The following is a 15,187-nucleotide window of genomic DNA, read 5'->3' on the forward strand; positions in this document are numbered from 1 at the left end:
GTCCCACTGGCCTGGGGTTTCCAAACTTCCCCACCCCTGCCCCAGCGCCCACTAACTAAGTTTAAAGGGATGTGAAATGAGGGTTCCAGATCAGGTCCTCTTCTAACAGTCCCTTCCCCCCCTCTCCCTGGCAGCTGGCCCCCAGCTCACACTTTCCCCTCTGCCTGGGGACTTCCATCTCCTGCTGCCCGGTCCCCTGCCCCCTCCTCCTCCCACTCTCCACCTTCTCAGGAAGAGAGAAGAGAGGCAGCCGAGGCCAATTGATTATCTGAAGAAATTCGGAGCTAACAGGAGAACAGCTGCAGCTGCCCCTCTCACCACCCCCAGGCCCTGAGGGATCCCCGAGGGGCGGGGCCCCTAACCCCTTCTGCTCTCCAGCCCAGGCAAAGAGGCAAGGAGTCCAGAGGACTGTGGCTGCTGAGCAGGAGAAGCACAAAATGCTGGGGTCCATGATGGAAGACTGGGGTTCTAATCCCAGTCCATCACCAGAAAGGAGCCACATCAACCTTTCTGGACAGTAGTTTACCTGCCTTTAAAACAAAGGTGTTGGATTCACTTATTTCTGGGCTCCCTTGCAACTCTTCCCTTTGTATTCCTAAGATTCTCCCTGATCTCCTAGTTCTGCCCTCCCTCTTGCCAGGCTCTGGGCAAAGCACATTACATTTAATTCACCGGGGACAGAGAGGATGTCAAGTCCTTCCTGTATTGGAATTCCTCCCTAAGTCTAACTCAAAACCTTCTTACTGCTTATGCCATTCTTTGCTCATCAAAGATGAAAACCCCTCAGGGACTGGAAGATTTCCCTCCTGCTATTTGCCTTCAGCCTTCAGATATGGCCTTAAGTCAGGAAAGGGCCTTCAAAAGTGTACCTTGCCAGTGTTCCATGTGAGGTGGGAATGTGCTTTATCGTTTCTCTGCCCTCGGTTGATTTACCAGCCTCTCTATTTGGCCTCCTCTTGAGGCAGGCACTACCACTGCTGGACAGCTCCAGGTGTTGCAAAGATTTTCTTGAAATTAAATCTGCTCGCCGCTAACGTTCACTTACCAGTTATGTTCTGCCTCCTGGGGCCCCACAGAATGTCTGTTTTTTATTTTCTTTCAATATGTAAAGCTGAATATCAGACTACCCCTAAATCTACTCTCATCAAAACGTATGTCTACAGGTTTTCAACTATTTCTTCTTTGAAGTGGTCTCCAGAATTTTTGACTTCTTGGCCATACAACCTTGAATCCTGTCTAGTTTACCAGTGTTCCTAATTAAAATAAGGGGTCCCTAGAGAATCATTTATCAGGTGGGGTCATTTTAGACAAGCTAAGTGGAGTTAGTGGAATATGGCATAAAGAACCTGAATTTAAGCTTAGGTGTGCCCCCAGTTAATGGTGCAACCTTGGTCAATCCCCTCTCTGTCTCTGAGCTTTAATTTTCTCATGTATAAATTGATTTGGGGGTTTCTTCAAGAATCCTTTTGATGTCCCTTCAACACTTTTTTCATCCCTTTCTTCCAGGCCCTCCATTATGTTCTTCCCAGTATTCTAGGGCTAGGGAGCACAAAATGGGCCAAGAACTGAGATTGCAAGAAATTTTGACCCAGCATAGAGAAAAGATCTCAATTTTATCCTGTAACTTTTCTCAGCAGCATAAACTTGGTTTCCACTTTTGGTTTTCACTGGGCACTCAGCTCCTTCCTAGGCCCACGGGGAACAAGAGCCAGAGTATAGCATCAGGCAAGTCAGAAAGTGCTACTCACTGATTGCCAAGATGGGGGTATCCAGGACTTTAGGTGGAGAGATCTGAGACATGTATGTGTTGCACGCTCCCCTGAACCTCTTTCCCTGTGGCCCCGTCTTCTCTCTTTGTTTATCCGCCATACTGAGCTCTTATGACCCATTCAAAAGAGCTTTCAGAGCCTAAGACCCTCCATACAGACTCTCCCATAACATGCAGGCCAGCTTCCCAACTCAATCCAATGAACCACAACCATATCTGGTACTAGAACGAGGTCACTTTAATTTTTATTTTTGTATGAAATTGGAAATGCCACAGGAAGGATTCACATACAGGACACAGACCCCTGGGGCCTGCTCTTGGGAGTATTAGGAAGAAGGAAGGGTCGTGAGGGAAGGCTGGAGAGAGATAAAAGGCAGATGTGACTGGGATGGGATTGTCTGGGGATGAAAGTTCAGGAAGGACATCCAGGAGCCCCAAAGCTGGGAGAGGGGCACTGTCCCAGAGGACTAGGGTGTCAGGACCGATGGATCTGAGGAAGGTAGTGGGTGTGGTGAGCAAAGGGGATCCCCACACACACCTGCAGTTGGAGCAGGAGCATGAAAAGGAAAGGAGTAACCAGGGAGGAAGCAGGAGAGACCCAGCTACAGCGGCTGGGAGCCCCCCTCACTGTACCCCAAAGTGCACAACTCAGCAATAAATAGCAATATTTATAAATAAATAAATAAGTAAATAAATAAATAGATGAATAAATAAATACATAAATAAATATACTTGTAGAGCTAGGAGTCTAGTGTGAGGGAAGAGGGAGCATAGAAATGCAGTGAGTTCAAACCTTCTACACAGGGTCTAATGCCCTTCGTGCTGCCACCGACCCTGGGCTAGTGAGCAGGTGGGGCTCATCATGTTGGGAGTATAGAGAGCCAGGAGTTGGGGTGGAAGATCTCTTTCCTTGCCAAAGGCAGCTTAAGGAAAGAGGGAAAAAATGTAATAAATATGTCCTAGGATATGTCCAATAAATATGTCCAAGGATAACTGAGCAGTCCCACAGGGCAACTGTAGGGCATCCTGGCTGTGTCTGAAGGAGCAGCCGGGTAGGTTTTGCACATTTTCAAGGTAGGCTGGGATGGGGTAAGCAGAAGCAAGATCAGATACTCTGGGCCATTTGGGGATGTTATCCCCCCTCCAGTGGCAGAGAGGGAGGGAGAAATATGGGATGTCACAGTTAGAGGGGATAGGGAGGTGGCCAAATAGCTCAGAGAGGGCAAGGCACTCACTACCAAGTGAAATCTGAGGTCTGTATGTGCTAAGCCACAGGAACAAGATGGACAAAAGAAAAACAGGGAGAGTTTTTCTATGACTCCTGGCTGCTGAGATTCCCTCTCGCGGGAGGGACACCCCCTACCCACCCCTGCCTCCCCAGGTCCCCACCCATCTTCCAAGCCGGAGAGACTGAGATCTTAGAGGAAGAAGCCCACTCCCCACCCTAAAACCCCACCTTCCTCCCTCCTGGTTCTGATGCTCCATCCCTACCATAGGCAGGAGAAGCTGGAACCACTGGGAGACAGCTGGAGTCTGGGGTCTCTGAAAATTTGGACATGGGGTAGAAGAGACGGCAGCTCATGAGAGAGGTCAGGACGACTCTAAGTGTGGCCTTAGAGAACCCAGCAAGGATTCCATACCAACCACACTAGCAAATGATCTGACCAGTCGGCCCCGGCAACAAACCTCAGAAGGAACCCATGAGAATAGCCCTCAGGGTGCCTAGGTCAGTAAAACAAAGTCGCCTTCACGATCACACAAGCCATTGGGCACTCTGCCTGGGCCCACTGACTTTGGGACTCCATGCAGGGGCTTAGGGAGGAGGCTCCATTCTAAGTGGCGGGCATGAGAAGGGGCTCAGAGAGGCCCGGGACCGAGAGAGTGCAGGCCGGGAGGCAGGCCGGGTTCAGACGTCCAGCACGTGGTTCAGGTAGGAGATGTAGCAAATGGCAAGGCGCAGGATTTCAATCTTGGAGAGCTTCTTGTCCGGGGGCAGCGTGGGCAGCAGCTTGCGCAGCTCAGCGAAGGCCAAGTTGAAGGCTTCCACGCGGATGCGCTCGCGCGTGGCGTGGGCCGTGCGGTACTTGGCGGTGGCGCGGCGCCGGCGCCGACGCTCCTCGCGGCTCAGGTGCTGCAGGTCTTTACGGCCAGGCTCTCCCGGCTCTGGGCCCCGGGCTTGACCCCCTCCGGGACCTCCCGGCCCAGCGCCATCAGGGCCCGCCCCACCCCCACAGTCGCTGAAGCCAGACTCGGTCTCCGAGTGGGTGGGAGGCAGGTCCAGCTCCATGGTGTCTGAGTTGAGCATCATGATGGAAACTCCCTGCCCTGTGAGATCGGGATCCCCTCCCCACCCCTCCCTCTGAGCACTGGAGAGCCGGTTGTGGGAGGGGCAGGAAGGGCCTGGGGTGGTGGGGTCTGCCACTGAGCTCTGGAAGTCAGGGCTGCTTCAGGGTTCCATGGTCAGGGTTCCAGTCTGGAGCCTAAAAATGAAGGGAATGTTGATAGCAGCAGAGTGAGGAAGGAGTGGGCAGTTCAAAGATGGGGATGGGGGTTTGAGTTGGGCTGGAAGGAGTCAGGAACTGGGTGTGTGAGGGAAGAACAGCGTGAACTGGGTGGGCGAGGCAGGTGGATATGTGAAAGGAACAGGAGGACAAATGGTAAGAAGGGAAGAGAATCCAGAACATGAGTAACAGGAGAAAGTGATGAGAAGGACACACCAGGCAAGATCAAACGGAGCAAGTGGACTGAAGGCCCCAAACTGAAAAGCTTCCTAACATTGGACTTGGCAATGATTTCTTGGATAGGACAGTAAAAGCACAGACAATGAAAAACAAAAATAGACAAATGAGACCACAGAGAACTTAACTGTAGTGAATTAAAGAACATAATCAACAAGGTAAAAAAGCTACCTATGGAATGGGAGAAAATATTTACAAATCATGTATCTGATAAGGGTTAATAACCAGAATATATAAAGAAGTCCTACAATTCAACATCACAAAATCAAATAACCCAATTTTAAAATGGGCAAAGGACTTGACAGTTCTCCAAAGATGATGTACAGATGACCAAGAAGGATATGAACAGATATTCAACATTACCAATCATTAGAAATGCAAATCAAAACCACAATGAAATATCACCTCATACCCATTAGAATGTCTACTATCCAAAAAAAAAACCTCCAAACAAAAACCAGAAAATAAGTGTTGGCAAGGACATGGAAAAATTGGAAGCCTTTTGTCCTGTTGGGATCGAAAAATAGTGCAACTACTCTAGCAAATAGTATAGATGCTTCTCAAAGAAGTAAAAAAAAAAAAGAAAATTGCCATATGATCCAGCAAGCCCACCTCTGAGTATATATTCAAATAAAGTAAGTTTCAAAGAGATGTTTGCACACCCACATACCTAATGGCACTATTCACAAGAGGTAGAAGTAACCCAAATGGCCATCAGTGGATGAAAGGATAAACAAAATGTGGTGTATATGTACACAATGGAATATTACTCAGTCTTAAAAAAGGAAGGCAATCCTGTCACAAGCTGCAACATAGATGAACCTTGAGGACATAGTGTAAGTGAAATAAGCTAGTCACAAAAAGACAAACACTGTAAGACTGCCCTTATATGAGGTATCTACAGTAGCATAATTCATAGAAACAGAAAGTAGAATGGTGGTTGCCAGGGACTGGAGGGAAGGAGGGCAGGGGAGTTGTTGTCTAATGGGTATAGAGTTACATATTTGCAAGATGAAAATGATCTGGATATCGGTTCAACAGTGTAAATACAGAGGGTGCCAAAAATGCATGTACATTTTAAGAAAGGAAAAAAACTGTGAAATTTGTAATAATCAAGTCACATTTGACTTCTGCAATTATAAGAGGTGCTCAATGTGACTTGTATTCATCTTTTGTTATCGTTATATACTATTACAGTTTTCATACAGTTTTTTTTTCTTTCTTAACATGTGCATACCTATTTTGGCACCCTCTGTATACTTAACACTACTGCGTACTAAAAAATGGTGAAGATGATAAATTTTACATTATGTATTGCCAGCAAAATAAATAGATAAATAAATAATAATGGGGGGGGGAGGTGAGCAAGGCTGGAGCCAGAGCTCGGAGAGGGCAGCTTGCCCAGCTGTGAGGGAGACCTGTGAGCTTTGGCCCTGCAATCCTCTCCTTTCCAGGGCCCTCTTCACCCTTGCTTTCTGGGAAGGAGGTAGCAGATAAACACACAGATTGTCCATTATAGAGTGGTCTAGGACATATGGAGCTCTGCACAGCTGCCCTGACTCAGTCCCCCTCAGCCACTCAAACCTCCCTAACATAGCCACTATAGTCATCAGATACTCCCCTCCTCCCCACTAGAACCGGGGGAAGATATCTCCTCTTGCCACAATCCCCTTGTGAGGACCAGCCCCTCCTTCCACCTCTGTTTTCAACACCTTCAGCTCTTGCCATTCCCTGCCCCTTTTGGACACTCTGCAAAGAAGATCGGGGAAAGGGAACATAATTAGCTTCCTGCTCCCACACTTTCCCATGGCCAAGGTAGGTCAGATATGGCCTGCAGAGGAGGACCTGAAGAGCTTGTTGGAGCTCTTTGGGACATGGCTAAGGCTGCTTGTCCCAGCCAGCACTGGAAGAGATCAGGTAGTAGAGATTAGCAGTAATATGGCCTTGGAAAGGCTGGGCATAGTGGGCCATTCCTTGTGAGCTCAGATTTACTTAACAGTCAGAAACAGAAGCACTGAGGTACCTCCACAGTCGTCAACTCCCCTTTCTCCCCACCCTGGCTCTCCTGCCTCACAGATCAGGATCCCCACACACACACTTCCAGTGAGCCTTGCTTCATCCCACCAGGCAGAAGACAAGTTCAAGTCAAATTGACAGTTATTAAGCTCTGGAGGGACAAAAGGTCATCAGCATCTAATGGTGGGGAAGACAAGTGCGACTCTAACGCCAAACAAGATGAGTTAAAACCGAAATTTAGAATACACTCTATATCCAACAAGATAGGATGGCAATAGTGTGAGGCACCAAAGTCAGCATCCCCCAGGGCTCACAACTCCCCACCCCCATGCTCGGGCTGGGAGCATTTGAGCTGTGGGTTCTCAGCACATCTATTCCTCACAGCCCGGTTCTCTCTCTGCCCAGTCCCTATATCCCTTCATTCATGATCACTGTGCCCTTCCTTTTCCTCTCTGCCCCAGTCTCATTCCCACTTGGCCTTACTTTCTCCCTAGCTCCAGTCCTGTCATCAGCTTCTATTTTGCCATCAAGTCTTCACCTCCAAATCTACTTCTGGTCTCAAAGTTTCAGGCTCTAAGAATCAGGGGAACAGCAGTTCAAAGCATCCAGGATAGGACTTCCCACCCCACTTCTGCCGACCCAAACCCAGTTGAGGATAGATAGGCACAAAGCATCAAAGCAGAGAAGTGGTCAAGAGGGATGCAGAGACAGAGAGAGGGAAGTGCCAGGAGGGGACTTGAGCAAAAGAACGGGAGGGACACGCCCACCCCTCCCCAGCCCATAGTTCCCCCTTTACCTAGGAGGACCCTGTTACGGGATCCAAGCCGGCAGGACAGGGGGCAGCGCTGACAGCCCCAGTCTCCTCTGGCTGCTCAGACCTCATCCGTCTGCAAAGTTAGTGACCAGCTTTCTAGAACTGTCGGGGGCAGCGTAGCATGGCTGTCCAGGCTCCGGGGCAGATAAGAGGGCTACACATGGTGAGGAGGTGGGACCCTAGTGCCAGGGGTGGGCTTGGCCAGGTGCTAGGGCCAGTCACACTCACACCCACAGACACATACACACCTGAACATGCCCAGCCCAAAGTATATATGCAGAGTTACACACACACACCCCCAGCTCGTCATTGGCTGGCCCAGGCACCCCCCACATCAATATTAAACAGCCAGGCCAGGCAGCCATTGGCAGAGAGATCTGGGAACCCCTCCGGGAGCTGGGGGCGGGGGCTGGCCCTGTGGGGGGGCTAGTGGGGGAGCAGGGACATCTGTTCTCCATGCATATTTCATAAGCAAGAAATGGAGAGCTGGGGAAGGGGTGGGGCTGGGGCGAGAGCCAGGGCAAGACCACAGATGAACCCCCTCCATCTCCCACACCAGAGGCAGCAGGGCAGAGGCTCCCAGCAAGCTATGGTTAAGTGCCATGGTCCCATTCTGAGTCCCAGTGTGACTTTGACAGCCCCTTCCCAAGTCTCCTTTTTCTTAGGAAGAAGACTGTCTAAGGTACGAACAGGGAAACAGAGAAAAGAGCTAGTGGACAGCACCAAAATGCAGAAGGGGACCTGAGAGTCCTTGCCCTCAAGCGCTCATCCTTCATAAAGGTGGTACCCATGGCTTGCCAGGCTGCCTGTGGCTACTGTTCAGGCTCCTGCCCTCCTCACCGTGATAATCACCCCCCACACCCTTGTATGTGAGTCCCTCTCCTCCTGCCTACCTGATTACATGGGAAGATTGGAGGCAAATTTGAACACAGACCCCACAAGGAGCTTTTCTAGGCTGGCCAGCCCAGCCTGACCCACTGGGAATTAGAGGCTCTTAGAAGGAAAGAGGTGAGAGCTAAAAGGACAGGTGTGGAGTGCCAAGAGAGGAAGAACTGGAGAGGAGGGCGGGGCAGCCCAGGCAAGCGTGGGGTGTGCTGGGCATCAAATGAGCAGTAAGAAGACCAAGTTCAAAATTATATGCAAATAAGCATGGATTACGTTCACATCAATAGCTCAGGCGCCTTAGTGTGAATGTGCATGTGTGTGTGTGAGTGTGTTTGCATGTGGCTGGGTGGCAGGATCAAGCAGGGGGCTCTGGGACTGAGAGAAGCACAGGGCATGGGCTGGGTTTCAGTATCTGAACTTCTTTCCCCTATGCAGCTGTGTCTTCACCGAGCCTTTGTGAGTATCTGAAGTACTTGGGGTGAGTACTCCAGAGGCAATGCAGTGCAATGTAAAAGGCTGGCAGCTGTGTGACCTTGGACAAGTAACAACCTCTTGAGCCTCAACCTCTTTTTCTGTAAAATGGGGTTAATTATAGCTGCTTTTTAGGTTGCCATAGAGATTAAGTGGGATACCATGCCCCCCCCCCTTTGTGGGAGCACACCCCACTGTCCAGGCTGGAGGGATTTGCCATTTCCCTGTTGCTGATCAACCTTTTCTGGGCTTTGTCCAAGGTGAGTCATTCCCTAAGGGGAGCCCCATAAGTCCTCCCCAGGCTCCCCCACCTATCCCCACCCCCGGGTCTGGGAGGTGCCAATTCTCACCTGGGCAGGCCCAGACAGGTATCCAGGCGCCAGCAGATGGGTTGAGCTGGAGGGGAAAGGAGGCTTGAGGAGGGGGGCTACGGGGGCAGGGGATCAGGTGGCATCTCGGTTCTTGCATCATCATTGCCATGGTGCTGATTAAAAACCAATCTCCATCTAATGAGCCCCCAGCAACAACAATGCCACCTCCCCCACTCTTCTGCCCTCCACCCCATCCAAGAAATTGGGAGACCAAGAGACTCAGGAGAGAATGCCATAGGGGAAATGAGAGATCCAGAAAGAATGGGAGATGGAAAGAAACAGAGGAGGCATAAGGAGATGATGAGGGAGACATGAGGAGATACTGAAACCCAGGGAGAGAGAAAAATGAGAAGCCAGAGTCATTGGGTAACAGACATGGGGATGACACAGAGAAATGGGAAGACAGTCACTGGGAGATCAAGACTCAGGGAACACAGAAAAATAAAAAAAGAGTATGGAAGCAGAACTGCCAGGTTGCTAAGGCTTTGCCCAAGACTTAGAAATGCAGGATATGGAGAAATAGAGATGTGGAGAGAGACTTGAAAGGAGGAGGCCATCAGGGAGACACAGGCCTCAGTGAACACAGGAAAGAAACACAGCTTTGAAGCGAGAGATACTGCCACTGCGACATTTAGTCCTGAGGGAGGCCCCATGGCAGGATGGAAACAGATAGGCATGGGGGGAGCCCAGAGCAGACAGCTGGAAGGAAACAAAAAATACCAGAGACAAGAAGATGTGGGGGGATGACATGCAGAATGGTGGAGAAGAGGGACCATTATTGAAATGGGAAGCCCGGACTCTGAGGGTAAGACATTGAGGACAACAGAGCAGAATGTAGAGTCTCCGAGCAGAAAGCAACTCCAGGGGTGGCATGGAGAATGGAGGAAGGAGCCAGACCCTTGTTGCCGCCCTCCATCCTGTAGGCCTGTTTACTCAGATACTTCAGCCCTACAGCTGCCCCGAAGCACCCAGCCATGCTGTGCGCCCGCAGAGCTGACCCTGGTGCAAGCTAAGGTTCCATGGTACAGGAGGTGACAGTGCTCCAGGGACCACTTCCTGTTCCTCTGCATCTACCATCCCAGGGTCCTGGACTCCTGGACCCCAGTCTTTGTGCAGGGACTTAGTTTTTGCATCTTTGGGGAGTAGCTAAAAAGAACACACTCATACGATAAAGAGGAACTAAAAGCATGAAATGGTGGAAAGAACTACATTTACTGAAACTGGGGGTCAGTTAGACCTGGGTATAGGTCATTTAACCTTGACAGAGTCTTGTTATGTCATAGGGTTGTTATGACACCCATGTGAAGTAACACATGGGAAAGTATTGGGTAAACTGTAAAGTCCCAACCCCTGCTGCACAGTGCTTTGAAGGTGGCAAGAAGTTTCAGACACATGTCTACCTGAGGCAGGAAGTTGCAGAAGCTGGGATGGGCTCTGAGGTCAGCTCAGGCCCAAGGGAAGGAGGCCATGGGGGTTGGCGGGGGGTCTTTGGTGTATAGAGGGCAGGGGGAGCAGGGCCCGGGGATAGGGAGGATTGTGCCTTTATGGTTTATTGCTGTTGTTACACTTTTTTTCAGTTTTAAAACTTCATCAGCTTTTATTTGTGATTCTAGAGCTGGCCAACACCTTGCTGTAGGAAATAGAATGAGTGTTTTCTGTTATTTTACATTTTACAGGTGTTCACTTTTTCAGACTGTGGGTTACGAATTTCTTTCTGTCTCTAGACAGCCAGTGAGGTAGACTGCTGTGGGGGAGATGGATCGGCAGGGAAGACACAGTGGCCTGGGCCTTGTCCTTGAGGGTGGGGGATGGGCCTGGAGGAGATGGGAAGCAGTGGGTTTGGCAGGAGAGGGGGTGACATATGTGGGGAGCCCTGGGGACCCAACCAGGCAAGCGCTGGCAGGGAGAGCAGACGGTGTTAACCCTCGCTGTGCCACAGTGCCTGACCCTTCCCTGGGAGTGGCCCAGGGCTAGGGTGGTGGCATCATGGGCCACAGAAGCAAGACAGGCAGAGGAGCCTGGGCAGAAGCTGTTGTGTTTCTGGGAATGGGCAGCCCGTCTTGGGCCGGTCTTCTGCCTTTAAGTTTCTCTTCTTGTCTGTTTCCACATGGTCTCAGTCAGTCTGTCTTTCCCTGTCTCTACCTCCTTGTGCCTCTGAAAGGTGACAGCGGGTCTCCACTCTGGCTCACTACACAATCTGTCACTCTCTCCGCTGCCAGCCTGGCTGGAAACCCCCCTTCTCAGCGCCCAGCCCTAGCCCTCTTGCCCCTGGCCCCCTAGGCCTGTAGCCTTTGTCTCCTGAGGCGGCCTCCCCTTTCTTCTTTCCTCTCCACTCACCTCTCCTCAGCTCTGAGCCCATCTCCAATCTCATTATGGCCTCCAACCACTGTGCTGCCCTCCCCCACCCAGCCTCTTCCCTTCCCTCCCCCATCCATCTGTCTTCCCTGAAGCTCTCTTCTTTTGTGTCCACCCATCTGTCACCACCAGCTCTGGGCCTACTCCCCTCCTGGCCACGCCCGCCTGGCCTTTCTCCCCTCAGGCTCAGTTCAGTTCCCTCTCAGCTCAGCTATGGGCCTCCCTTTCCTCCTTTAGCCCTGTGAGAAATCTTTGCTTCCTTAGTTTCCTTTCACTAGCTTATTTATTTCTGGATCCTCTTTCTTATCTCCATTTTTTCTTTCTTCTTTCTTTTTTTCTTTCTCTAATCCCTCCTCAGTTGTGAGTTGAGGGAGAGAGTGTAAGGACTCTAAGGTCCTAGCCCCAGCCCCTGTGCAACACCCAGCTCAAGCCAGAGGCTGGTAACATTTGCTCACAATTGCGTCACCTCAGACTAATGGCTTCTCCTTAGGCCTCTGGAGATGACCTCTCCACTCTGCTCCAAGTTTCCTCTGGTTGGGGACAGAGGCTACAGCTGCCCTTCTCCACAATAGCAAGATAGGAGCTCCTCTCACTTCTGACCTTGAATTTAGAAGGAATAAAAGCAATGGACAGTCCACTTGGACCCCAACCTTCCAAGGGCCTCTGCTTCCCCAGCTCAACCTCAGCATCTCTACCAAGCTTTGAGGATGAGATGCTAAGTGACAGGGTGTCTTTTTTCTATCGTGTTATGCCACAATTCCCCAAATTCCTTCTGTCCCTAGGTTAGAGGGCAGTAGTGCCCCTCAGGCCTTCCTCCCTAGAACTGACCCCAGTGCTACCTTTGAGAGTTCAGGAATTGATCAGTCTTTCAAATGGCCATTGCCTGGAGGAGTTTAAGATGAAAGGGAGAAGACAAAGGAGACTATACATCTTGCTCTCCCTTCACAGAACCAGACAGACAGGGCCAGAGGACCTCACAGGCCAGCCCCTTGTCCAACTCCACGTAGAAGGTAGAGAATGCCCTTTCCAGGTCACAGGAACTATTAGTTGCAGACCATAAAATCTAGCCCTGAGCTCTTGATGAAGCTCCTTTTTACAGCCCTGCCTGTCTAAAGCAAATCCTCTATTCTCCCAACTTGGGTAGAACCTCTCTATGGCACCAACTTTATATGGCTCCTACACTGCCTCATCTGGCTATTTATCTTGTGGCATGTCCCATCCTGCCATTTGGACCCTGAATCCTAAGTCTCCAAGGCAAGGCATCATGTCACTCACCTTTTGGCAATGCTACGACAGAGTGCCTTGCCCAGAGCCATGTTCAATAAATGACTATTACTGCTGAGGTTGCCAGTACAGATATAAGGGATGCTCCAATTCTGTCTCCCTGCTGTGTGACTCTGGGCAAGCCACATCACTCCTCTGGGCTATTTCCCTCATCTAGCAAACAATTTAGATCATCTGCATGATTTCTGTAGCCCCTTGAGGAAAGGAAGTCCTACTGAATAAGGCAGGGATCTTGGTACAGAGCATCAGACTCTGGATAAAACATATCTTATCCCGGGATGTACCAGTATAGAAGCAGGGACCTAGATGTGGGAAAGAAAACATAGTAGGCCAGGTGTGGTGGCTTATGCCTGCAATCTTAGTATTCTAGGAGGCTGAAGCAGGTGGATTACCTGAGCACACAGGTTCAAGACCAGCCTAAGGCAGAGCCAGACCTCATCTCTAAAAAAAATAGCTGGGCATTGTGGTAGGCGCCCGTAATCCCAGCTACGTGGGAGGCTGAGGCAAGAGGATCACTTGGACCCCAGAGTTTGAGGTTGCTGTGAGCTCTGACACCATAGCACTCTACCAAGGGCAACAAAATGAGACTGTCTTAAAAAGAAAGAAAAAATAGTAAACCACTTTGCTCAAGCAAACTGGGGGAGAAACACTAGCTGGGAGGAAACCCTTCAGTGTTAGTCTCGAGAGATTAGGTGTCACACTAAGTTCAGACAGGCAAGGTCCTGGGATGGGGGGAAGGGAAGCCCTCTGGGAAATAAAAGAGGCTGGAAAATAATAAATCTGAGCCTCGAACAAGGCCTAGATCAAGGGGGAGAAGGAGGCTAAGGAATTGAGAAGTATGTGGCCCATTAAATGCTCCCAGCCAGTCACCCATGGTCTTCAGGGGTCAGGAGATAGCCAGTGAGGAGCCAGAAACATGGTTTCAGAAAGGCTGGGTGTTTAGAAGCCCCAGCAGGCCAGCCAGATGCCTGTGGTCCTTCCATAGAGCCTGGCCTCTCCAAGAGCCATGGAAAGAGCCCAGTTGTGTTTTATTGGGGGGGATGGGTGAGAACAGTAAGGTACGGGAACATGGAAATCAGAAGACTAGCTTGCGATAGCATTCTTTTCTAGGGAAACATTGCAGTTTTAAGGGTCCTGCATCTTTACCCTTCTTTATTACTCCCGGATCCCTTGATTCTGCCCAGCCGTGTTTCCTTTTTAGCCCTCTCACTGGTACCCAGCCACTTCTCTGCTTCCTGAAGCTGCCAGCAGGATGAGGGAGTTTACTGCTCTGTCCGCTGGGAGACCTGTTGGCCAAGGGAGGTGGGGAGCCAGCCCAGGCATAGTGGCAGCTGTGCTCGACTCCCGCCAGCTCAGTGCACAGACTCCCTAGCTCAGACTGGGAGGGCAGGGCTGGGGGGAAGCAGCAGGGTATATTTCCATATCTCAGAACTCCAAAGATGCCCCTTTACCCCTAAGAGAACTCAGGGAGAAACCTGGAGAAAAATCACCTCTTAACAATATTTGAAAAGGTAAGAAGGGTAGAGTGGCTCATCCTAGCATTCTGGGAGGCTGAGGTAGGAGGATCCCTTGAGCTCAGTTCAAAACCCTGAGCGAGACCCTGTCTATACTAAAAATAGAAAAATTAGCTGGGCTTAGGGATTGGTATCTGTAGTCCCAGTTATTCAGGAGGCTGAGGCAGGAGGATCACTTGAGCCCAGGAGTTTGAGGTTGTTGTGAGGTAGGCTAATGCCATGCACTCTAGCCTGAGTAACAGAGTGAGATGCTGTCTCAAAAAAAAAAAAAAAAAGGTAAATAGCTCACTCAGGAGTGTTGGGGCCCCTGTGAAAATGTCCAGTGCTTTCCCATCACTGATCTCAGGTATGCACCAGAGGCAGCCTCTTGGCCAGCAATGCAGAGAAAGGGGATTTAGGCTTCCACCCTCACCGGTTATCTTCCCCACTCAGCTGACTCAGCCACTGCCCACGATCATTTACCAGTTCTGCTATGTTCCAGAATTTTGCCTCCATGAAGACCCAAGGAATTAGAACATCCCCTATAGAGCTGAAGTTGTCTTTCTCTAATGGTCCAAACCTGTTTTTGTTTTGGGCTACAAAATGCCCACCATTAGCAGAAACCCCAATCTCCTTAGCATGCCTGCCATCCAAGAGCCCTCAGGATACGGCCTGGGCTTACCTCCTACTGACCTCTTATGGCTCAGGCATGCTCTGTAACTCACCGTTTCCCAAACACGACTCTGCCTTTTTTGCCTTTTTGCGGCTATACCTAGTGAACGCATAACTCGACTATCAACCCCCGTCCCTGAATCCCTCCATGTGCTGTCAGAGCACTCCAGAAATGCTACAAGTACTCTGTGTGTTACACTGGATTCCACCTAGTTGTCTGTCTGTTTATTCCCTCACTCCAATTGTGAGCTACTCAAGGGTAAGCGTCATGTTCTTTTCATCTCTGTACCTTAACCAGGAAGAAACCAGGCTGACACTGT

General features: G+C 50.3%; 1 protein-coding gene across 1 annotated transcript; it reads right to left on the reverse strand.

Moving 5' to 3' along the window:
• Positions 1–3,674: 3,674 nt before the first annotated feature.
• Positions 3,675–7,584, reverse strand: NHLH1 (nescient helix-loop-helix 1). Its single transcript, XM_003795187.1, has 2 exons — positions 7,319–7,584; positions 3,675–4,248 (listed from the first exon to the last, which is right to left on the reverse strand). The coding sequence occupies exon 2, from the start codon at positions 4,074–4,076 to the stop codon at positions 3,675–3,677; it is 402 nt and encodes a 133-aa protein (XP_003795235.1). The 5' UTR covers positions 4,077–4,248; positions 7,319–7,584.
• Between the last annotated feature and the right edge of the window lie 7,603 nt (positions 7,585–15,187).

This window comes from Otolemur garnettii, unplaced genomic scaffold (genome assembly GCF_000181295.1).
Source record: "Otolemur garnettii isolate 467f Iridium unplaced genomic scaffold, OtoGar3 scaffold00091, whole genome shotgun sequence".
NCBI lineage: Eukaryota > Metazoa > Chordata > Mammalia > Primates > Galagidae > Otolemur > Otolemur garnettii.